Source organism: Perognathus longimembris, chromosome 1, assembly GCF_023159225.1.
Source record: "Perognathus longimembris pacificus isolate PPM17 chromosome 1, ASM2315922v1, whole genome shotgun sequence".
NCBI lineage: Eukaryota > Metazoa > Chordata > Mammalia > Rodentia > Heteromyidae > Perognathus > Perognathus longimembris.
Genome location: NC_063161.1, coordinates 159453350 through 159478785, shown reverse-complemented (window position 1 = coordinate 159478785; position 25436 = coordinate 159453350). Strand labels below are relative to the sequence as shown.

At 44.5% G+C, this 25436-nt stretch overlaps 1 protein-coding gene across 3 annotated transcripts in view; it reads left to right on the top strand.

The window, feature by feature from the left end:
- The first annotated feature begins 1677 nt into the window (after positions 1-1677).
- Tsc1 (TSC complex subunit 1) overlaps positions 1678-25436 on the top strand; it is a 61439-nt gene continuing 37680 nt past the window's right edge. For 2 of the 3 annotated variants that reach the window (XM_048345600.1, XM_048345585.1), the window contains exons 1-4: positions 1713-1842; positions 12787-12849; positions 21802-21987; positions 24756-24859. In XM_048345600.1, the coding sequence (XP_048201557.1) occupies positions 21882-21987; positions 24756-24859 (210 nt within the window). In that variant the 5' untranslated portion in view covers positions 1713-1842; positions 12787-12849; positions 21802-21881. Of the gene's footprint in view, positions 1843-12786; positions 12850-21801; positions 21988-24755; positions 24860-25436 lie in introns of all 3 variants that reach the window. The other variant, XM_048345595.1, reaches the window with a different exon arrangement.

The window sequence follows — 25436 nt, the reverse complement described above, 5'->3', positions numbered from 1 at the left end:
GTAGAGTGCCAGCCTTGGGGCAGTGCCCAACCCCGAGTTCAAGTCCCAGTACCAATGTGGCATGCGCACACGCACATCCACACTCACATACAGATCCCTTTCCTTCAGATGCTTGCAGCCGCTATGGGCTTTTCACTACTCAAAGGTCCCCAAGAGGGCTGACAGGGGATGAGAAGGAGAAAATACAGAATGAGCTCTGCTCCTAGGATAAAGGGACAGGAGGGTTCATTTTTCTAATTCTTATCACGGCGCAATACGGGCGAGCAGGGGCCCTTCCATCAGCACAAGGCTATTTCTGAATTCTTGCAGCACCCACTGCACTGGTTACTCTCATACCTAGCCTCTTAACTGCAGCCTGTCTTGCACTGTGACCCAATTGGTTCCCATGACAAAACTTGTTATTCCCAGAACTCGCCCCGCGTTTTCTTCTCTGGGCTAGGCTCTCCTCCCTTGGGTCCCAGGGCCTGCCGGCTTCTCCCACGTTTCTGCTTGGTGAAACCCATCTTTCCATTTAAAATCCAGGCAAGAGCTGGCCGTGGTAGCTCGTGCACACACCTGGAGTCCCAGCCCTGGGAGGCAAGGAGGATCCGCTTGGGCGGCATCGTGATCGTCTGCTTCAAACATAAAGTTAATGACTCCAAGCCGGGCACCGACGGCTCGCCCCCTGTCATCCTGGCCACTCATGAGGCTGAGATTTGAAGATGGCGGTTCAATTAATCCCATCTCATCCCCCTCCCCACCTCCCCATCAAAAAAGCTGAAGATAGAGGTGTGGTGGAGAGTCAGCCTTGAGCCACAAAGCTAAGGAAGGGGCTGGGAATGCGGCTTAGCGGTAGAGTGCTTGCCTCGCATGCATGAAGCCCTGGGTTCGATTCCCCAGCACCACGTATATAGAAAACGGCCAGAAGTGGCACTATGGCTCAAGTGGCAGAGTGCTAGCCTTGAGCAAAAAGAAGCCACGGACAGTGCTCAGGCCCTGAGTTCGAGGCTCACCAGGGACAGTGCTCAGGCCCCGAGTTCGAGGCCCAGGACGGGCACGACACACACACACACACACCCCACACCACACCAGCCCGGCTCCTCGTTCCCCCGCAGGCTTTCACAGACGACGCGGGCAGCGCGGCTCCTCAAGAGTTGCCGGCGTGGACTTTAGCAAACGCCGCCCAGCGAGGCGGCCGCGCGGGCCCTCCTCCCTCGCTCGCTCGGCGACCCAGGCGGGTTGCGCACCCTCGCAGGCCCCGGCGCTCCCGCGGAAGCAGGTCCGTCCGCAGCTCCGCGGCTCCGCGGCTTCCCCCCCCTCCCCGCCCCTCCCCGGGCGCTCGGCGAGCGCCGGGCCGCCGCCGCCGGCGGCTCCCACCACGCCCAGCCCCCGCCGCTTGTTTATGCCGGGGCCAGCGGCCCGGGCTGGACGAGCGCCCGCCGCCCGTCACGTGACCACCCCTCCCTCCCCGCTGGCTCCGCCCACCGCGCCGGCTCTTCTTTCTGCCTCCTTCGGATCACAAGATCTCTCGGCGGCCCCCTTTCTGGATCCCTCCGCCGTCCCCGCCCCCCTCCCACCTGCAACCCCCCCCCCCCACCCACCGTTTCTTTTCTTCCCGGCCTCACCGCATGGACAGTCATAGGCTCCAGGACCAGCCCCATCGGCAGAGGCCGCCCACCTTGGTTCTCCGTCCTCGGGTGCGGCGGCGGGGCGGCGCGCGGCCCGGAACTCCTTTCCGTGGCGGAAGCCGCGCCTCCCGCGGACGCTTCACGACCGGGGGGGAGGTGCTGTGCGTCCAAGATGGCGGCGCCCTGTGGGCTGGAGGAACTGTGAGGTAAACAGCTGAGGGGGAGGAGACGGTGGGTGAGTATGGGGCTGCTCCCCCTTCCTCTTCGCGGGGGCTTCTCGGGGCAGCCCCGGCCACCCGGCCCCAGTCCCGGAGGCCCCGGGGGAGGTGGGGACGCGGAGCTGAGCCGCGGGGCAGGGGTCCGGGAAGGGGAGTTCCGAGAGCTTTCTCCTCCCTCCTAGTACGCCTGTCTCCGGCGGGGCCGGGCCGGGGTTGGCGGGCCCGGGGGTGGGGTGGGGGAGCGGGGCCGGGCCGGCACGGCACCCCTCCCCGGCGACCGAGGGGACGGCGGCCCCGGGGCCCCGCGGCCGAGGGCAGGGACGAGGTGGGCCCCGCGCCAGCCCCTCACTTGTTGGGGTGACAGGGTCACGGAGGGGTGCGGAGGTCGGGGCGGGGATGGCGGCGGGGGGGGCCCGACCCGGGCCGGAGCGGGAGGGCCGGGGCCGGGGCGGGCCGGGGCGGGCCGGGCCGGGGCGGGCCGGGGCGGTGGGTGAGGGGAGAATGAATGGAGGCCGCCCGCGGGCGTCGGGGGCCCGGCCGGCCTCGGCGTCTCCTCGCCCCGCGGCCCGGGCCTCGCGCCCCGCGCCCCGGGCACGGACGGAGACAGACAGTTAGGGTAAAGTCAGCCGAGGGGGACCCGCAAGGACTGTCCCGCCGGAGCACCCACCCACCCACTCATTCATTCATTCACTCAGTCACTCATTCATTCATTCGAGGAACTGGTGGAGGAGGAGCGGGCCACTCCGGGAGCCTGTTAGAATTAAAGCGCTTTCTTTGTGTAGGTAGCGTCCCAGAGTTGCCTTCGTGTATTTGGGGCTTGGGATGCGGAGACTTCGGCGGGAGGGCGGCCTTCCTAACTCCTAACAGTAGCTGCGATGAGGTCTGTCTCTCTCTCTCTCTCTCTCTCTCTCTCTCTCTCTCTCTCTCTCTCTCTCTCTCTCTCTCTCTCTCTCTCTCTCTCTCTCTCTCTCTCTCTCTCTCTCTCTCCTCTTTCAACTCTTTGGTTTTAGACAAAGGAAGAGGTAGCCTCCAGTCTTCTCAGATGAAGACACTGAGACCTGGAGAAATTTGGGGTAATTTTCCCCAGGGGTCACACCCCCTAATCTAAGCTAGGACTGCGACTAAAGTCTGACTGGTTCCAAAAACTTAACTCTCTCCGTTTGTCTGTTATTCGATCAAAACTACCCTGTCAATAAGTGATGAGACGTAATCATTTGTTCTGTGCGTTTGTGTGTGTGTGTGTGTGTGTGTGTGTGTGTGGCATTTTGAAAGGGGTGAACTTGGTTTATATGCCTCATGCGTTTTCTGTTCCGTTCCGTCTTGTTTTGAGATAGGGTCTCATCATGTAGACCAGGCTGGCCTCTAATAAATAGTTCTCTAGTCTCAGCCTTCTAGGTGTTGGGTGAGATTGCACAGGACCTAGAATGAGCTTTGCTTCATTTTCCTTTTTAGGGAGGTGGGGATGGAAACAGGGGCTGTACACATGCTCTGCAAGTGCTTTACACAGAGTGATTACCATTGTACTACCCCCCCCACTTTACCTTATGAGTTTATTTTAGAAGGCAGTGTTGCATCTGTGAATTTGTTAGTCCAAATTAGGCTGCAAAGTATTTTGATATTTTTATAAAACTGGTGTGTTAAAAAAAAAGTGCTGCTAAAGTCCTTCCAGGATCTTTTTTTTTTTTTTGAATTAGAATGGAAATAGTAACTTTACATAGAGTAGCTGTAAAAGCTGTAAAACTAGACTAATACTCTTTTGAGGTACTTTGATTTGTAACTTTAGGATCAGCCTGGAGTCATCTGAATTCAAGCAAGCTGGAGTGGTAGATTTCAGGAAGTGTTATAAAATCTAATCTTCTGGGAGCCTTTGATTTACTGAGCAAACCACCTGATTCTTAAGTTGAACATTTCTGAATAAACCTGGAATATGCAAATGTGAAAACTGATTTAAGGTTTTATAGAGAATTGTACCTTTAACTTACAGTCATGCATCAGGCAAATGAGGCTCCTCAGAAACACCGAGCCATTCTTTGCTATTGCCCTGGGGAGCAACAGAATCTTCCTCTAACCACCTGGTGTAAACTTCAGGGTATTTATAGAAGATGTAAATGGAAAATATCCTCTTAGCAAAGTTAATATCTTATCCAAAACACTTTTACCTCATGTGCCTAGAAGGGCAGATGATGTAAGCTTTCTTTGCTGCACGCATTTCCTGGTGTCACAGACACTTGGTATGTTCCTAAATTCCTAGTTAGAAAGAAGCAATCTTGTTTGTTTTTATTACATTGAAGTGTCTCCGATCCTGTGACTCAGCTAGCTGTTTGGTACTGATACTTTTGCAGTGCGATATGATGCCTTCTGTGAATACCTAGTTTCATTTGCAAGTTGAAAATAGACAACCTTACTAGGTAGGGCTAATCTAGTTTATACCTGTATGTGTCATGTTTACAGAATAGCACTATTTCCGGAAACAAGGTATCCCAAGCTATAGTGTTCATCAAGGCCCACCATGCACCCAATATCTGGCCCTAGAGTTGGTAGAAGTCTGATTATAATATACTCTAGAGGTTGATGATCATAGGCTTAATGTATCAGTTTGGTGACTTCCTTTTTTAAAAAATTTATAATTTATTGAAAAGGTGATTCTTAAGATAACTTCTTGTGTGGTGTAGTTGTGGGTTAGTTTTGAGCTGAATTAAAGCTGACTTGAGGAGCTGGGAGTATGGCCTAGTGGTAGAGTGCTTGCTTCCATTCCTCAGCACCACATATATAGAAAAAGCTGGAAGTGGCGCTGTGGCTCAAGTGGTAGAGCAAAAAGAAGCCTTGAGCAAAAAGAAGCCAGGGACAGTGTTGAGTCCAAGCCCCAGGACCGGCAACAAAAACAAAACAAACAACAACAAAAAATAAAGCTGACATGATCTTGCAGTTCTATCTTCTTTCAAAGTTTATGAGATTGCAGATGTTTGTCTCTGTGTTTCAGTGTCACAATGACCTAAAATTAGCTTCTCTTGGAATTAATTGAATATTTTTGAGTGCCAGTGAGCCAAATACAGCAATACAGCAGACATTTCAGACTTTTTTTTTTTTTGCCAGTCCTGGGACTTGAACTCAGGACCTGGGCACTGCCACTGAGCTCAGGGACGGCTAGCACTCTACCACCTGAGCCACAGTGCCACTCTGGCTTTTTCTGAGTGGTTTATTGGAGATGAGAATCTCACAGAATTTCTTTCCCCAGCTGGCTTGGAACCAGGATCCTCAGATCTCAACCTCCTGAGTAGTAGCTAGGATTACAAGTGCTAGCCACCGGCACCTAGTCATTTCAAACTTTTTTAAGGAGTCAGAAAGCTTTCTGCCTTTTGCAAATTACCCAAGTTCCCTAAGCCTCAGTTTCTTCATCACTGAAGTAAAAGTTAGATTGTGAATTGATGAGAATGAGTGTTTCTCAGTTTAAATCCCTCCTAGGCTTTAAACATTCTAAATTCGTTGACTCAAAGTATGATTGATTCTATAATCACCAAGCAAATTGGTGACTTTTAGCTCACTTGATAGAGTGAAAACAACTTATCCTTATAGTATTAAAAAGTAACCCCGAAATTCTCCATATTATATATAATTTTTTCTTTGAAAGATTAGTTTTGTTTGTAGTAGTTTTGTCATTTAAGTAGTTATAGGAATGAAAGAAAAGTGTAATCAATAACATTCAAATTTGTAATTTGTCTTTACATAAACATAAGTATATTCAAACACCCAGTTTTTAAATGTCAATTACCATTTGATAACTGTGCGATATAATTTGGTTTGCATGAGATCTTCATGTTTTTTTAATAAGCAATTTGAAATCATTCTTTCTCTGATTTGCTTCTGGAGCCCATGATTACTAAAATTAGTAATTTAATATCTTAATGGGAGAGAATAAAAATTCATATCATACACTCATGTATGTATAACATATTGTAGCCATTTGTCTTTTTTTTTTCTTTGCCAGTCCTGGGGCTTAAACTTAGGGCCCAAGCACTGTCCCTTGCTTCTTTTGCTCAAGGCCAGCACTCTACCACTTGAGCCACAGTGCCACTTCCAGATTTTTCTGTTTATGTGTTCCTAAGGGATCAAATCCAGGGTTTCGTGCAGGCTAGGCAAGCACTCAACCGCTAAGCCGCATTCCCAGCCCCTGTATAGCATATTGTCTCAGTACCTTGTCAGTTTCTTATGTAGTGCTGCTAACTTTTGTTCTATGCAGAGAAGTATCAAAGGTAACAACACTTCTTAAGGTTGATTTGAGTTCAGATTGACATCTACTGACAGCTTTAATCCCAAACAAGGTGTGGTAGTTAGTGGCCTACAACTCTCACAGGTCACTTCGTAAAGTAAATATAATGGTTGTAGAGGCCATGATGTGTTTGAGTAACAAAAGGGAACTTTTTTTTTTTTTTGCTCCAGTTTTAGGGTTTGAACTCAAGGCCTGGGAACCATCCGTAAGCTTCTTTTTGCTCAAGGCTAGCGCTCTACCACTTGAGCCACAGTGCCACTTCCAGCATTTTCTGTTTATGTGGTACTGAAGAATCGATCCCAGGGCTTAATGCATGCTAGGCAAGCACTCTACCACTAAGCCACATTCCCTGCCCTGCAAAGGGCAATCTTAATTTTGCTTTGTGTTGGTGGTATGATAGAAGGCATGATGGGTAGTGATGAGAAGAGCAGATGTAGTATACTTCTTGTATGCAGTCATTAGGACCTGTGCTTATCTTTCCCACAGCAAAGTAGTAACAGACTTGAAGTGTATCCATTTTAAGTTGTAGACCAGTTTAGTCAGTGTTTCAAATACCAGTTATTAAATGGCTAGACTGCTAAGCAATTATGTATCCAGCAGTGCATCTTGTTTAGTAGTAATGCCATTATAAGAAAGTGGGTTTTTTTTCTTTTTGCCAGTTCTGGGGCTTGAACTCAGGCCTGAACACTGTCCCTGAGCTGCTTTTGCTCAAGGTTAGTACTCTACCACTTGAGCCACAGTGCCACTTCCAACCTTTTCTGCTTATGTAGTACTGAGGAATTGAACCCAGGGATTTATGTGTGCTAAGCAAATACTCTTATCACTAAGCCCCAGTTCGTATAAGAAAGTTTTTATGACTTGAGTACTTATATGCTACACACTGTGCTAAATGTTGTACACCTGTAATCCCATTTGTGTGTGTGTGTGTGTATGTGTATGTGTGCACACACGCCCATGCCTGCACCAATTCTGGGCTTGAACTCAGGACCTGAGCACTAGCCCTGAGATTTTTTGTTGTTGTTCAAGGCTCATTCTCTACCACTTGAGCCACTGCTCTACTTCTGGCTTTTTGGTGATTAATTGGAAAATCCTGGCTGGCTTCAAAGAACCATCCTCAGATCTCAGCCTTCTCAATAGCTAGGATCACAGTGTTTGGTGGGTCATTGGTTTTTAATTGGGGCTGAGGGGAAGAGGTCTGTACCCCCCCTCCCCCTTTTTTTTGGCCAGTCCTGGGGCTTGGACTCAGGGCCTGAGCACTCTCCCTGGCTTCTTTTTGCTCAAGGCTAGCACTCCACCTCTTGAGCTATAGTTCCACTTCTGGCCTTTTCTGTTTATGTGTTGCTGAGGAATCGAACCCAGGGCTTCATGCAAAGTAGGCAAGCACTCTACCACTAAGCCACATTCCCAGAGGGGGCCCCCCCACTTTTTTTTTTTTTTTTTTTTTTTGCCAGTCCTGGGGCTTGGACTCAGGGCCTGAGCACTGTCACTGGGTTCTTTTTGCTCAAGGCTAGCACTCTTCCACCTGAGCCACAGTGCCACTTCTGGCCTTTTCTGTGTATGTGGTGGGAGGAATTGAACCCAGGGCTTCATGCATGCAAGGCAAGCACTCTACCGCTAGGCCATATTCCCGGCCCTGTACCCTTTTTAAAATCTGAAAAGCTGTTGGTGAGTATCCCTTCCTCCATACTTTATGTTCCATAACCACGAAAATCGGTTGGCATACAGATGTGGTTCTTTGCTCCAGAGACTTCATGAACTTATCTTAATGTCCAACCAGTCATTTCAGATAGGCCTGAGTCTTTTAGAGGTGGCCTACATGCTGTCTGTGTTCATTAAATTTCTGTATTAGAATATTCTTTACACTTCACTGGGAATTTAACCTTAGGTGTCACATTAAAAATATTATAAGGAACTCTGGTTCATAACCTGCTAAGTGCTTGCTAGGCTTGGCATCCAGTCTGAGCTGGAACCTTCAGCACCTGGCAGAATTCCATTAGATGTTTTCCAAGGTTTTTAGTTTGGGGCCAGAGGTCAAATCCCCTTTAAAAATCTGAAAAGTTAGGGAACAATGCCTGTTTCTTTACCACTTTTTTCCCTCATCACCAAAGCATGCACAGATGGGCATGAGTAAATGTCTCTTGTCTTTCTCCTTTCTCCTTTTGAGACTGGTAGTTCTTGACCTTTAGTGGGTATCAGTCATCTCAAAGATGAAAGCCCAAAAAGTTGCCTGACAACCCTCTTCCTTCTCCTTCTCTTTCCTTCCCTTTCTCTTCCCTCCCCCTTCTTTTCTTTTCCCCTCCCTCCCTCCTTCATTAATTTCTTTGTTACTGGGTTTTGAACTCAGGGCCCCATGCTTGTGGTCTAGATCTCAAACACTTGAGCCATATTTCCAGCCTAAGAATTTGCATTTCTAAGAAACTCCCAGTTGACAGTGATTGGTGGTTTGAAGGGGTCATTTGGTGAGAACCACTGTCCTGTACTGTCAGAATCCGTGGTCTTCTACCCGAGAATATTTCAATTTTGGTCTTATAAACTTGAAACCTATGGATACCTCACAGTTTGATCATATTTCTTTTAGGGGAGCCTTTGTATGGTGACTTTCTTTTGTCTTTTTGCTGGTCCTAGGGCTTGAACTCAGGGCCTGGGCACGGTCCCTGAGCTTCTTTTGCTCAAGGCTAGCACTCTACCACTTGAGCCACAGCTCCACTTCTGGCTTTTTCTCCGTATGTGGTACTGAGGAATTGAACCCAGGGCTTCTTGCATGCTATGCACACTACCACTAAACCACCTTCCCAGCCCTCTGGTGACTTTCTGATATACAAATTATCTGTTTGACCTGTGTTTTCTTGGTAAATAATTTTGTTCAAATCATAAACATTTTTGGAGAAGAGATAATATTTTTTACCAAAATCAGCTCTGGCTTTTCAGACATGTTGCTAGAGACTGCCTCACCTTTGGAATAGGATGTAAGCTTCCACAAACAGTCCAACAAGGTGCCTGAGGGCAGACATTTTGAATGAAGAATCTGGCAAGTGAGAATGGAGTATCTGGCCCAGCTCCTATGACCTTGAGACTACAACTGCATCCATAAGAAAAGAGAATTGGACTAAATGTCTTGTACTTTTAGATGCATCAGTGCTGAAGGCAACTTGGTTTACTTGGTACAAATATTACTTTATGATACCATCTTAGAATTCTTGAGCTAGAGCCGAATACTACCACAGCAGCGTGACATTTCTGCTGTAGCTGGTACTGCCCTGTTGAGCTAAACTGTTCTTGATGACAAAGTAGTACATTGAAGCATAAGTCTGTGTCTAAATTGTATTTGAGTTTTTATAGATAAAAACTTGAGTATAGAAAACAAGTTATACCAGAGAGATGTCTTCTATCACCTTCTTCTGCAATTACATGTAAATGTGTATAAGACTGTCTAAGGTGATTTGACATGCAGTTGCCCGTTTTTATCAGAATTACAGTCCTGAGCAAGCCTAGGGGCTTGTTTCTAGGCCACATATCATGATATTGATTTTCCACATGTCTGAATATTCAGTTAATAGTTTCTGGAAAAATACTTTTAAGTACTAGCTATTAATACTTCATAAAAATATGTATATTTCTTAGCTCTTTCAGAGCTCATAATGCTACTTAACCAGAGCAGAAATTTGACAAAAAAACAAGTGTGCAGATGCTGCAGATGACATCTGTGGCTGTTGTGCTAGAGTTTGTATGTAATCCTAGGCATATAAACTGTCTGCACACACCTAAAGAATGAAATGAAATTGAATAGTGGAAGTACATCAACCTGTGTTCCTTCTATTTAATCCCCAAATACCAAAGCACAGTCTTCTATTGTTATTCAAAAAGATTGCTTATAGAGAGGTGAAGTTACAATGTTGCAGGAAAGCAGGGGTCATATTTTCCAGAGGGGAGAGTCCAGATCTAGGATCATGTTTCTTTTTTCATTTGGCTATGCAAGATAGGAAGGGAGGAAGTGGGGAGCCTGGGAATATGGCTTATTGGTTGGGTGCTTGCCTAGCCTGCATGAAGCCCTGGGTTTGATTCCTCAGTACCACATAAACAGAAACTCAGGGACAGTGTTGTCCAGGCCCTGAGTTTAAGCCCCAGGACTGCCCCCCCAAATATATGTGTGTGTATATATATATATGAAGGGGGATTGATGCTGCTTTGGGTTCTGATGGGTTTGTATCCACAGGCCCGCTTCTGCTTCAGTGGTTAACCTGCCACATCTCACATTACTAACCCAAGTAATATAATTGTGCCCAGTAGTGCCCCATGAAATATACATGAAAACGTAAGCGAACACTTAAAAATAATAAATAATGATGGGAAAATTGATGCCAATTCAGTCCTACTACCTTGGAGGTAGAGAAGGTGATTAACTGAAATCTGTGTGTGTGTGTGTGTGTGTGTGTGTGTGTGTGTGTGTGTACTGGGCCTCACATATTCACAGTGCTTTACCACTTCTGCCTTGCCTCTACAGCCCCTGAGTAATTGGTATTATAAGTGTAAGTTACCTATGGTCTGGTAAAGTTAAGTGTTAATGTTCAACACTGGACAAAACCCACTGATTTCGTATGGCAGTGTCCTATCCAGGACAGTTATTTGGCTGGGCAGTCCTCAAGATCCCATTGGTGTGAACTCCCCAAGTATGCTTAATGTGGAACTATGATTACCTGGTCATCTAGTGCAAAAGGCTTTAATTGTTTGAGTTGCCCAATTCTCTTGTTTGACTTTGCCCAGGACCATATATTTCAGAGCTTGTTCTCAGGCTCCTCTGCTCAATGAAAGTAGGTGTATATGGAAGAGAAGGCCTTGTATTGATACAGGATGTTCATCCCAGGAATGGGTTGCAGAGAAGCTCAGGGACCTGAACAGGCCTGTTGTGTGCCAGGTGTCAGCATAGGTGTAAGGGTCCTAAATACATGGTCTCTGTCCTCTTGGTGTTAAGTCAGTCTTGTGATCAAATCATACCTAAGCTGAGACTGAAGAGATCATCATATACATACATACATACATTCATACATACATACATATGTGTATATATGTATGTGTGTATGTATATATCCCAGTCCTGGGGCTTGAACTCAGGACCTAGGCACTGTCCCTGAGCTTTTTTGTTGTTTTGTTTTTTGCAGTCCTGGGGCTTGAACTCAGGGCCTGAGCACTGTCCCTGGCTTCTTTTTGCTCAAGGCTGGCACTCTACCACTTGAGCCACAGTGCCACTCCCGGCTTTTTCTGTGTATGTAGTTCTGAAGAATTGAACCTAGGGTGTTATGCCTGCTAGCTAAGTACTCTGCCACTAAGCTACATTCCCACACTGCTGAAGAGACCATATTTTAAAGTATTTACATATACTTGTTTAACATAGATAATGAGTTAATTTGGACAAAAGTAGGGTAAAAGGGGGAAGAAAGAAAAATAGCGGTTGCAAATACTTTTGATTCAGATTTTACTGCTTGAAGATAAAATTAGGCTTTGCATGTTTATCTGGAAAGTAATTTTAACTTGTTAGTCATTTGCTCAACAAGTGCTATATAACACTTTGATAGCTACCAGAGGTAGACTCCTCAGTCACTCTCCCCAGCCTGGCTTCTTGTGAAAGAAACATGTTCAACGGCTAATCACAGCTATCTAATTGGATTGTGGGATGAGATAAAGAAATATAGGCTGCTGATATATCAGGGGGCCTGACCTAGTCTGGGGCATGGAAGTGGGAGGGAGAGGAGGCCAAGGAAGGCTCCTCTGATGAAGTGAGTTGTTTAGGTTGAGCCTTTCAAAATCAATACTTAGGAGAAGGCAGAGAAGAATCTTTTAGCACAGGGCAAGGATATATATGGTCCTCAGGTGGGGACATGATGTGACTTGGCTGTGAAATTTAAGGTTCATAAGGCAAGATTGTAGGGGTCAGGGGAGTGTGGCCTCTGAGAAGACAAAAACACTAAATGCTTTGTGCCTCTCAACCACCTGGACTTCCCTTCTAGAGCTCCTCAAGTAGAGTGGTGCATCATTCCATTTCATCCCTCCCTTGCCTTATGACATTGATGACATTATTCTTCCCACTCTATGCATAAGGTAACTCAAGGTCAGACATCAGAGGCTTAAGACAGTCAAATGTTGCACACCTAAGAAACAGCAGAGTTTGGATTTTAGCTTGGAACTTGCTCTAAAGTCTCTCTTGCCCATTCCTTGATAGCTCTAATAGTTAATAAAAGGCAGAGATTACAAGTTTGGAACAATATAAAGGATTTTCCAGCAACTCACTGTTCAGAAGCACACATGTTAAAAAGTATTGGTCCTAAAGATTGTCATTTTTTTTTTTTTGCCAGTCCTAAGCCGTGAACTCAGGGCCTGAGCACTGTCCCTGGCTTCTTTTTTGCTCAAGGCTAGCACTCTGCCACTTGAGCCACAGCGCCACTTCTGGCCATTTTCTGTATATGTGGTGCTGAGGAATCAAACCCAGGGCCTCATGTATAGGAGGCAAGCACTCTTGCCACTAGGCCATATTCCCAGCCCAAGATTGTCATTGTTTATCCCAGTGGAAACCAGAGAACACTGGTCAGGGCTAGCAGGAAGGAGTTGAGACCCAAACTCACTCTTATCAAGTCTCACACTTTACTTGGTTGTCAGGCTATTACTACATTCATATATGTATATGTGTGTGTTTTCCCCTCAGTGACCATGAAAAACACCAGGCTGACAGCACTGGAAACTGAAGAACCAACACTCCCCGGAACAGGTAAGGTATAAGTTCAGTCCGGTGGTTGAAGGGAAATACTTAGACCTATCCATGGGTATACTGGGATGCAGATGCTTCTTCATGTTCCAGGATGTAATATGCATGGTTTTAGCTCCCTTCTAAGACCTGGACCATCGTTGGCTTGAAGAAACTGGTCAAATTACTAATGGTTTACTAAATGCTTATTTAATACTAGGCAGTGTGCAAAGTGTATTGTTTTCTTCACAGCCACTCTTTTGGTATGTAGTTATTTTACAGGTAGGAGCCATGCTAAAAGGTGCTATGTAAGATTCCTAAGGTTGTCTGGCTAGTACTTGGTGGACCTTTGATGCAAATCAGTCCTCTGAAGCAGCAAAGTCTGGTTATACCTACTAGTTAAATTGAAGTATTTATGCTAAAGTAAGTCATTTATTTAACCAGTGCTTGTCTCTGGCTGACACTTAGAATCCATTTAGGTCCATACAAAGCAAATTTTGTGCCTTAAGCTAGGTTTTTGGGATAAATTAATGTGTTTATATTCTATCACTGCCTTGCCTGGGTCATAGGAATTAATTAGTCTACAGAAGGTAGAAGTATTCTCTTAAGTAAGGAAAGCTTTCTTGTTTGACTTTTCATTTTCACATTTTTGTATGTGTGTTTCATTCTGTCTCCCTACCTTCTCCTTGCCTCCCCCCCCCCTTGCTCTCTCTTGCTCTCTCTTTTTTTTTGCCAGTCCTGGGGCTTAAACTTAGGGCCTGGGTACTGTCCTTGAGCTTCCTTCTGCTCAAGACTAGCATTCTACTACTTGAACTACAGCACCACTTCCAGCCTTTTCTATTTATGTGGTACTGAGGAATCAAAACCAGGGGCTCATGCATGTTATGCAAGCACTCTACTGCTAAGCCACATTCCCAGCTCTTTTTATTTTATTTTACTTATTTATTTTTACATTCCCAGCTCTTAAATATTTCAATGACTGCCATCATGTTCCATTTTAATAGGCCAGTTTTAAAAGCTAGAAATGTTAGTGTAGGAACAGTACTTTGTGCATGCCGTTAGCTTCTGGATGGTCTGTGGCCACAGTGTTGTGTGTGTACTTACTCTCTTTATCTGGCAGACCTTTTTGGACAAAGCAGCATTCTGCAAAGTTTCTAGTAGATGTTTTCTTTTGGATATCCATACTTTGGAAGGTCTCAAAGATCCTTCAGCTTCAACTATTAAAAGTTGAAGACAACATTTTGAGAAGATGCTTGTTAGTATTTAGTCTCCATAAATTCAAAACTACAAGGAATTGTTAAAGCATTTTGTGAAATTTGATTGGTGAGTACAAAATATGTTTAATATTTTAGTACTAAGGACTCAACCCAGGGCCCCAAGCATGTTAAGCAAGTGCTCCCCACTGAGTTACATCCAAGTCATTTTGTGTTAGCATTCTTTCTTTTCTCTATATTCCTAACATTTTTATTGTTTTATTTTGTTCTTTTTTGCTGTGCTGGGGATTGACCCCAGGGACTCAAGTGTGCTAAGAAGGCTATCTGCCACAGAGCCATACCCCTAACACTCTGAATTCTCTGTGTTTGCCTTACAGATAACTTTTTATGTTGTTAACACTGGTTGTGGATTTTCCCCCCATACTGGGATTTGAACTAGGGCCTTGTATTTACTTATCTTGATTGTTCAGCTGGTGCTCTGCAACTTGAGCCGTGATTCTAGCCTAGCTTTATGCTTCTTTTTTCTTGAGATAGAAGGAATCTCACAGAACTATCTGCCAGGCTGTCTTTGAACTGTCCCCATCCTGGTCTTAGTCTCCTAGGTAGCTAAGAGGAGTATAGGTATGAGCCACCTGTGCCAGGTTGACTGTGGATATAAAAGAAAAAAAAATTTCCACTTCTTGCTGGTTTGTTTTGTGTTTTTTTGATGGTGCTGGCAATTGAACTCATGGCCTCATGAATACTACGTACATACTCTACCACTTAGCTGCATCCCTAGCCTGGTTGTGAACTTTTTGTATAAATCTTTTTTTCATATGAAATTGAGATGTCATGGCTGGCTTTTTTTTTTTTTTTTCTTTTGCCAGTCCTAGGCTTGAACTCAGGGGCTGGGCACTGTCCCTTAGCTTCTGTGGCTGAAGGCTAGCACTCTACCACTTGAGCCACGGCGCCACGTCCTGCTTTTTCTGTGTATGTGGTACTGAGGAATGGAACCCAGGGCTTCATGCATGCTTGGCAAGCACTATACCACTAAGCCACATTCCCAGCCCTTGGCTTTTTTTTGGCCAATCCTGGGCCTTGGACTCAGGGCCTGAGCACTGTCCCTGGCTTCTTCCCGCTCAAGGCTAGCACTCTGCCACTTGAGCCACAGCGCTGCTTCTGGCCGTTTTCTGTATATGTGGTGCTGGGGAATCGAACCTAGGGCCTCGCGTATCCGAGGCAGGCACTCTTGCCACTAGGCTATATCCCCAGCCCTTGGCTTTTGTTTTTAATCCATCCCTCAAATGGATTTTCAAACATGTTCTCATGAAAGACCAAAACTTAGATGAATTCTTTTGTTTGGTTTTGTTTTTGTTGCCAGTCCTGGGGCTTGAACTCAGGGTCTGAGCACTGTCCCTGTCTTCTTTTTGCTCAAGGCTAGCACTCTGCCACTTGAACCATAGCACCACTTCCGGCTTTTTCTATATATGTGGTGCTGAGGAATCGAACCCAGGGCTTCATGTTCATGTACACGAGGTGATCACTTTACCACTAGGCCATATTCCCAGACTCTTAGGTGAATTCTTTTTTTTTTTTTTTTGCCAGTCGTGGGCCTTGGACTCAGGGCCTGAGCACTGTCCCTGGCTTCTTCCCACTCAAGGCTAGCACTCTGCCACTTGAGCCACAGCGCCGCTTCTGGCCGTTTTCTGTATATGTGGTGCTGGGGAATCGAACCTAGGGCCTCGTGTATCCGAGGCAGGCACTCTTGCCGCTAGGCTATATCCCCAGCCCCTCTTAGGTGAATTCTTAAAGGTTATGTTGTTTGTAATAAATACTGCCAAACAGTTCTATGAAAGAGTTAAGATATAACTTAGTTTCTGTTAAGTGAGTGGGTTAACATTGCTAAAAACATTTAACTCAGAGAATATTCTGTTACATAAAATTATTCTTTTTTAATTTTTAATTTAATTTAATTTTATTTTTTGGCCAGTCCTGGGCCTTGGACTCAGGGCCTGAGCACTGTCCCTGGCTTCTTTTTGCTCAAGGCTAGCACTCTGCCACTTGAGCCACAGCGCCACTTCTGGCCGTTTTCTGTATATGTGGTGCTGGGGAATCGAACCCAGGGCCTCATGTATACGAGGCAGGCTCTCTTGCCACTAGGCATATCCCCAGCCCCATAAAATTATTCTTAAGACTCACTATTTAACATGTTTAATGACTTAAAAGTTCTTGTGTTTGCCAGGTGCTGGTGGCTCATGCCTCTAATATTAACTACTCAGGTGGCTGAGATCTGAGGATCACGGTTCAAAGCCAGCCTGAGCAGGACAGTCTGTGAGATTCCTATCGCCAATTAACCATCAGAAAACCAGAAATGGCGCTGTGGCTCAAAGTGGTAGATTGCTAGCCTTGAGTGAAAAGCTAAGGGACAGCACCCAGACCTTGAGTTTATGTCCCGGTACCAACACACACACAATCAAGGTTGTAAGAATAACCTGTGAGTTGACTTAATAGCTGACTGTTTAGCCTTCAAACCTTGCAAAACTAGATACCAAACTGGATGCCTATGGAGGCGGAAACCTAATTTTGCTACATCCCTACTTCCCATGGTTGTGAGATTGTGAGCGTTCTGTATGATAAGATGTGATGATTGTAAATGATGATGAGTGTAAAAAAGTGATGAGTGTAAATTTGCTTCAAGGTTCCTCATGATTAGAAAGTATCATTTGCCTGGTATATACCTGTAATCCTAGCTACTCAGGAGGCCGAGATCTGAGGATCTAGGTTCAAAGCCACTTGGGGCAGGAAAAGCTGTAGCACTCTTAGTCTCCAATTAACCATCAAAAGATAGAAGTAGAACAGTGGCTCAAGTGGTAGAGTGATGATAGCTTTAAGCAAAAAAGCTCAGTGACAGCACATAGGGCCTGAGCTCAAGCCCCAGGACTGGCACGTGTACACACACACACAAAAGTATCATTTATTCAAAGCTTGTGGCTATGGCCCCCACTCTGCTGTGGACCAGGTAGTGGGAGAGGCTGTATGGAGATGGTGACATTTTTGAGCAGAGACCTCAAGGGGACACTGTCAGCCATGCAAGGATGTAGAGAAGAGCATTCTTTCTAGGCATAGAGAACAAGTACAAAGGCCCTGAGTAAAGATCAGTTTTTATGTGCTTAAGACCAGGACTGGAGCAAGATAATGAAGAAGCAGAAGGAGAGTGTGGAATTCACAGCTGGCTGGATCCTGCAGAGCCTCCAAAGCCATTCATGAGTTTGGTTCTTATTAGCTCCATGGGAAGACACAAATTGATTTTAAACATATTTCAGAATTAACCTTGGTTGGTGGCAAATAATTTGTAGGGAAGCATGTCTTCAAGAGAAAGCTGATGAAAGCTTAGCCTAAGGGTTGGGGGGGGGGCAGTATAGCAAAGGAGATAAGGAAATGAATAGACTTGCTACTGGGCTATATATGAGTATGGGGGATGTGGAGAAGTTAAGGCTGTTATACAGCTGTTTACTTTAGAATGAGTGATGGTGCCTTTTATTGTGATCCAAGAGACTGGCAGAACAACAAGCTATAGAGTGGGAAGCACGCATTGGAGAGCATGACTCTGGTAGTGTCAGCTGCAGCATTGCATTGTGGCATATAGCCACTAAGGAGCCACTAAACTACGGCATGCCATGTGTCATGTAGGGTCCAGAAAGGCGTTGCCCAGACTCGCCTATCAACTGTTCCTGCATGCTTTTTTTCTGTGTGGTAGTTACTTTCTGAATAGAAAAGAGATTCCCACAGCTGTGAGTGCTTTAGTATGTCTGGGGTAATACTGGCAGTGTAAGGGCTGTAAGGTATGTTTAACAAGTATATGACTTGTGTACCACTCTGTCTGGGTTGAAATGGTCCCCTTCTTCATCTGTACACTGAGTGAATGTGTGCATTTTCCTCCTGGAGCACCGAGAATTATTCATTGTACTTGCTAAGTCTTGTCTTTTTTTTTGGGGGGGGGGGTCAATTATGGGACTTGAACTTGGGGCATGTGGGCTGTCCCTAAGTTTTTTCTTTCTTTTTTTGCTCAAGGCTAGCTCTACCACTTTGAACCACAGCTCTGTTTTCTAATTGTTAATTGGAGATAAGAGTCTCACAGATTTTCCTGCCCTGGCTGGCTTTGAACCACAATCCTCAGATCTCAGTCTCATGAGTAGCTAGGATTATAAGTGCGAGGTACCAGCACCTGGCTAAGTCTGTCTTCTCTACATAGCACCTTATATGATCTAAGAAATAATTGAGCAAATTTGAAAAGTAGAGATATAGCAGTTGTGAACTGATTCTAAAAACTTACAATTGAGTCAGGTGCTGATGGCTCATGCCTGTAATCCTAGCTACTCAGGAAACTGAGAGATCTGAGGTTCTAACTTCAAAGCCAGCCAGGCAGGAAAGTCCATATGACTCATATCTTCAATTAACCATCAGAAAACTGAAAGTGGTGCTGTGGCACAAAGTGTTAGAGTGCTACCTTGAACAAAAAAGCTCTGGGACAATGCCCAGTCCCTGAGTTCAAGCCCCTTGACCAACCAAAAAAACAACCCTAAAACTTATTATTGAAGTGTGTGTGTGTGCGTGCGTGCGTGCGTGCGTGTGTGTGTGTGTGTGTGTGTGTGTGTCCGTCCTGGGGCTGAACTCAGGGCCTGGGTGCTGTTCCTGAGCTTTTTTAGCTCAAGGCTAGTGCCCTCCAACTTGAGCCACAGCTCTACTTCCTGCTTTTTGCTGGTTAATTGGAGATAGGAATCTTAAGGCTTTTCCTGCCTAGGTTGGCTTCGAATTGCCACCTTCACATCTTTGCTTCCTGAGGAGCTAGGATTACAGCTGTGAGACACTAGTGCCCAACTCCGATTAGCGCTTTTTAGAATGTCAGAAATGCTTGAATTAGGTTACTTTTCAAAGTTTCTTTTCGAAGTCCAAGATTTATCTTTGTTGGAGATTAAAAATTATGTTGGCCTGGGAGTGTGGCTTGGTGGTAGAGTGCTTGCCTAGTGTGCATGAAGTCCTGGGTTGGATCCTTAGTATCACATAAACAGAAAACACTGGAAATGGTGCTGTAGCCCAAGAAGTAGACTGCTAGCATTGAGCAGTAGAAGCTCAGGAACAGTGCCTAGGTCCTGAGTTCAAGCCCCAGGACTGGCAAAAAACAAACAAACAAAAACTATGTTAAGGCCAGGTGCTGATGGCTCATGCCTGTAATCCTAGTTACTCAGGAGACTAAGAGCTGAGGATTGTGATTCAAGGACAGTCTGGGCAGGGAAGTCTGTTAGACTCTTTATCTCCAACTAATCACCAGAAACTGGAAGTGGAGATGTTGGCTCAAAGTGGTAGAGCACTATCCTTGAGCACAAAAGCTCAGGCACCAAGTTTAAGACCCATGACCAGCAAAAAAGAAAAAAATAAAAGAAGAGGAAGAAAGAACGAAAGAAAGGAGGGCTGGGAACATGGCCTAGTGGCAAGAGTGCTTGCCTCATATACATGAAGCCCTGGGTTCAACTCCTCAGCACCACATATAAAGAAAAATCCAGAAGTGGCACTGTGGCTCAAATGGTAGAGTGCTAGCCTTGAGCAGAAAGAAGCCAGGGAAAGAAGCTCAGGCCCTGAGTCCAAGCTCCAGGACTGGCCAAAAAAAAAAAAAAAAAAAAAAGGAAAAAAGGTTAAAGAGTAGAATTATAGTACCATAGAGTAAAACTTGTTGCCAGTATTACTTTAATGTGTTCCAGAATTAAATCCAATTTTTGCCTTCTATAAGCCATTTGCAAAGAGAAGGCTTCAGAAACTGGACTTTTTACTTAAATTACATTTAAAAATTGGAAAACAAGCTAGGTAGCACAAGCCGATGAGCCCTGACTACCGCCAAGTAGACTGGATAGGTGCCATCTTTGTTTATGATTGAGCTCATGTCACTGCTCTGGAGCTGCCTGCTTTTAGAGGACCAGATCTGACATTATTGTCTTTGAATCTGCACTAGACAAACTCAAAAGTCTCACTAGACTTGAGTAGGTAAGTGGCAATTTTATTAAAATGGGATCTTGGAGAAAATTATCTTTCAATTTATGAGGTTAATCTGTACCACTAATGAGAAAAATCTTTGTGATATATTGAAAATTAAAGTAAGTATGGGAAGCCAGGTGCCGTGGCACTGTGGCTTAAAGTGGTAGAGCACTAGCCTTGAGCTGAAGAGCTCAGGGACAGCTCTCAGGCCCAGAGTTCAAGCTCCTGATTGACAAAAAAAAAAAAAAAATCAGTATGGGAATTTAAGTATGCTCTTAAAAAGTTGACAAGGGGCTGGGAATATGGCCTAGTGGTAAGAGTGCTTGCCTTGTATACATGAAGCCCTAGGTTTGATTCCCCAGCACCACATATATAGAAAACGGGCCAGAAGTGGTGCTGTGGCTCAAGTGACAGAGTGCTATCCTTGAGCAAAAAGAAGCCAGGGCAGTGCTCAGGCCCTGAGTCCAAGCCCCAGGACTGGCAAAAAAAAAAAGTTGACTTAAGTGGTGGTCCATTGATTTTTTGCTAGTAATTTTATGGTAATATACATTTGCTACTTAGTGACTGACTATTTGTACCAGCTACTGTGCTAAGTTCTTTATATCACTTATCTCATTTAATCCTCTCAATGAGCAGTGAAAGGCTGTCAGGCAGTTATTATCTTCATTTATGTTTAATCTAGTTCATAATAAGATGAAATCTATTTTCAGATTTGAACTCTTTTTTTTTTTTTTCTTAATTGTAGATGCTTACTAGTTGTGATCTCACATTTCTGAGTCCTTTGGAATCCTTAGTGATTTCCCTGTAAGATTTATAGTTATGATTGGCTATCAGAAATGCATTTAGATGTTTTAATTGCTTTCTCCCACTGATGAATGTCTGATTCAGCAGTAGCCAGGTCAGTGACTGTCACTGGGTGGTAGGGTAAGGGAGAGTATAGACGACAGTGAGTTAATATTGTTAGCTTCTGGGGTCATTGCTAGTTTGCCATCCCTGAAGAAGTTTACCTCTTGAGTTGGATTTTTCTTACGTGTTCTGAGTCAAAGTTTCAGTTTGGGAATGGGCCAGGAAACTGAATTTCTAACAAATAGTGTATGGATGCACATTGTATGTGCACTAAAACTTAAAAAATACTTCTTTAGTACTCAAAGAAAAGCAAATAGGAATATATTTTAATGTGTCTAAAAATGACACATACAATCACTGGCTAGGATTGGCCCTGTGTATGTTTTATTTTAACATGTGACCTGAGCAAAATTATTTAGCCTATTTAGATATCCAGATTGCTGTTTGTAAAATAAGGATAATACTTACACTGTTACATTTCTTTTTTTTTTTTTCCCCCAGTCCTGGGCCTTGAACTCAGGGCCTGAGCACTGTCCCTGAGCTTCTTTTTGCTCAAGGCTAGCACTCTGTCACTTGAGGGACAGTACCACTTCTGGTTTTTTCCTGTGTGTGTGTGTGGTACTGAATAATGGAACCCAAGGCTTCAGGCATGCTAGGCAAGCACTCTGCCACTAAGCCATATTCCCAGCCCTCTGTTACATTTCATAAAGCTATACTTGACTTGTACATTTATCAAAAATTTAATTATTTATGCATTCTATCTTCTTTTGTCAGCAGAGTTCTGGTCACACTTCACTGTGTTGAGCACTTATGCTAGTTTGTCTTGCAGGTAGTTTGTATGTGTGTATGTATGCACACGCCCATGTGTATAAAATGGAGCCATTTCTCACACCATGAATTTTTTTTGCAGTCTGGTAGCAGCCCTAATGAAGAGATACCCCAGCCTTTAACACAGGTCCTGGAGCCGGCACAGCAGTGTTGAGCAAGAGAATGGCCCAGCCAGCAAACGTTGGGGAGCTGCTCTCCATGCTAGACTCCACCATGCTGGGCGTGCGAGATGATGTAACAGCTGTCTTTAAGGAGAATCTCAATTCTGGTAAGTCAGAGATGTCCTCTTTAGGTTATCCGCTCACAAGAAGAGATCTGGAGGTGACTGGAGTTTGGATGATAAATTCATTTTTCATCTTTGGGAGAGAGGTCTTTTGTTGTTGTTTTTTGGCCTTGCCGGTCCTGGGGCTTGAACTCAGGGCCTGGACACTGTCCCTGAGCTTCTTTTTGCTCAAGACTGGCATTGTACTACTTGAGCTACAGAGTCACTTCTAGCTTTTTCTGTTTATGTGGTACTGAGGAATTGCTTTGTCTGTTTTTGTGGTACTGAGGAATCAAACCCAGAGAGGGCTTCATGCATACTAGGCAGGCACTCTACCAGTAAGTCACATTCTTAGCTCTGGAAGAGAGTTTTTTAACCACTAAAAGAGAGCAGATATTGATGTATGTGTTTCAGATGTTTAGTTCTCAAATATATACACACAGGAGCAAGAATCCTGGAGTTAACTCATGAATACTGTTTCAAGGTTTCTGCCACTTAAAAAAATAATTTTATTGTTTTATTAAGGTGTTCAGAGGGGTTACCATTTCATAAGTCAAGTAATGAGTACATTTCTTTTTTTCGACAGTGCCACACCTTTCGTTGCTTTTCCCTAGTTTCCCTCACCCATCCCTGACCACAAGTTACATAGGTGGTTTCTGCCAATTTATCTTACCTCTCTGACTTTCTCCTACCTAGAGAATTTTAAAGTAAAAGCCATGCATACTGTTTCATCTATAATTTGTTTTGTTTATCTTGTTTGGTTTTAATGCTGGTACCAGGACTTGACCTCAGGGGCATGGGGCCTTGAGCTCTTAACCAGTTTTTTTGCTTAGGGCTAGCACTCTACTACCACACCTCCAGTTCTCCCTTTTTGTTTGTAGAGAAATGAATCTCTCAGATTTGTCTGCCAGGGCTAGCAGACAAACTGGCCAAACCATGATCCTCAGATCTCAGCTTCCTGAGTAGCTAGGATTATAGGTTTGAGACACCTGTGGCTCGCATATGTGTGGGTTTAAAAACATTGTTGTTATTATAAAGGAGTTATACACTGAGGATTGTGGTTTGAAGCCAGCCTAGGCAGGAAAGTGTATGAGACTCTTGTCTCAAATACTACTATGAGAAAGCCAGAAGTGACACTGTGGATCAAGTGGTAGAGTGCTAGCCTTGAGCAAAAAGAAGCTCAGGGACAGTGCTTGGTCCTTGAGTTCAAGCCCCAGGACTGGCAAAAATAAATAAATAAAATAAAACAAAGGAGATATACAGAGGGATTCTAGTTATATAAGTCAGGAAAAAAGTAAATTTCTTTAGTTTTTTTTTATTGTAGTTTTTTTTTTTTTTTAAACTGTGATCCTCAGATCTCAGCCTTCTGAGTAGCTAGGACTACAGGCATGAGCCACCAGTGCCTAGCTAAGAGTACATTTCTTTTTTTTTAATTTTTTGCCAGTCCTGGGCCTTGGACTCAGGGCTTGAGCACTGTCCCTGGCTTCTTTTTGCTCAAGGCTAGCACTCTGCCACTTGAGCCATAGCACCACTTCTGGCCATTTTCTATATGTGTGGTGCTAGGGAATCGAACCCAGGGCTTCATGTATACTAGGGAAGCATTCTTGCCACTAGGCCATATTCCCAGCCCCTAAGAGTACATTTCTTTTTGGACAATGTCACTTCTTCCCTTGCTCTCTCAATTTTTTCCTCCTGTCCCCCCCCCCCCCAAAGTTGTATAGTTCATTTTCAACATCATGAGTATCTGTTTTAGTGTGAAAACTGGTCACCTTCCCTTTAACCATGGAGTATAAACTTTTCTGGTTTTGACTTTTGTGATAGTCATAGGGCTTGAACTTAAGGCCTAGTAACTTTCCCTGAGGTTTTTGGTGCAAGGCTAGTGTTCTGCTACTCAAGCCACAGCTCCACTTACGGCTTTTTTTTTTTTTTTTTTTTTTTTGCCAGTCCTGGGGCTTGGACTCGGGGCCTGAGCACTGTCCCTGGCTTCTTTTTGCTCAAGGCTAGCACTCTGCCACTTGAGCCACAGCGCCACTTCTGGCCATTTTCTGTATATGTGGTGCTGGGGAATCGAACCCAGGGCCTCATGTATATGAGGCAGGCACTCTTGCCACTAGGCCATATCCCCAGCCCCCCACTTACGGCTTTTTGCTGGTTTATTGGAGATAAAATTTGTCTCATGGACTTTTTTGCCTTATCTTGGCTTTGAACCACTATCCTCAGATCTTAGCCTCCTGAGTATGATTATAGGCATGAACCACTGGTGCACAGCTATAGTGCTGATTTGTGTGTGTGTGTGTGTGTCTGTGTCTGTGTCTGTCTGTCTGTCTGTCTGTCATGGGGCTTATAAACTCTGAGCCCTTCAGCTCAAGGCTAGTGCTGTACCACTTCCGGTTTTCTGGTAGTCAGGAGTCTCATAGACTTCCCTGCGCAGGCTGGCTTTGAACTGCAATCCTCAGATCTCAGCTTCCTTGAGTAGCTAGGTTTACAGGTGTGAGCCATGGGCGCCCGGCTTATACTGTTGATTTTTAACACTAGGCCTGGATAATATTTTTGTAATTAAACAAGGACAATATTTAATATGCTTTTATGGATATTAGGCAAGTATGCTTGGAATTATTGTTAAGCCTAATGAATTTAAGGAGGCATAAACAACTCAATGTAAAGCTTTGGGTAGCAGATAAAAAAACTTATCAACTTCTAGATTTTGCAATATGCAAATATTTGGAGTAAATTTAGAATGCTAAGGGAAATAAATATGATTCTTGTGCATTTAGATCGTGGTCCCATGCTTGTAAACACCTTGGTGGATCATTACCTGGAAACCAATTCTCAGCCGGTGTTACACATCTTGACTACCTTGCAAGAGCCACATGATAAGGTAACTGCTGAAATGTAATAGGGAGGTATTATTATGATCTCTAAGGGTTGTGTGACAGCTTCTGTGAAATTTACTGCACAGTCTGTCCAGAGCTTCCTTACTTGACTTCTGTATTTCACAGTTGATGTTATTCCCATATAAAAACAATTTGCTTCCTGGGAAGTTTACAGCATAAAACCTACTTCATAACCTTTTAAAGGTCTTTTCAAAGAATTCTATAATCCCAATACTGTAATTGTATAGTGGTTATTTGTCCCATAACCCATGCTTTGAACTTTTATGACTTTTAGACATATATCCATATGGAAAAAATGTAAATAACTCATGTGGCTAATTAATGAGTTCCTATTCTCTAACCCAAGCACTTGGAGGGCTTGTTGGTATTTTCCTTTTGTTTCTGATAAATAGCTAACAAAAACATTGTCATTGCCAAGTCTGCCAAGTCTTGAGTGTGAGTGACTTGGCTAAGATATGAAGATTTTGTCATTGTGTGCCATTTATAATATAATGTCTTGTTGTTTTACTTACTCTGGGCCAGACTTCTACTGCGTAATGTATAGCTGGAGCCACAGCACAT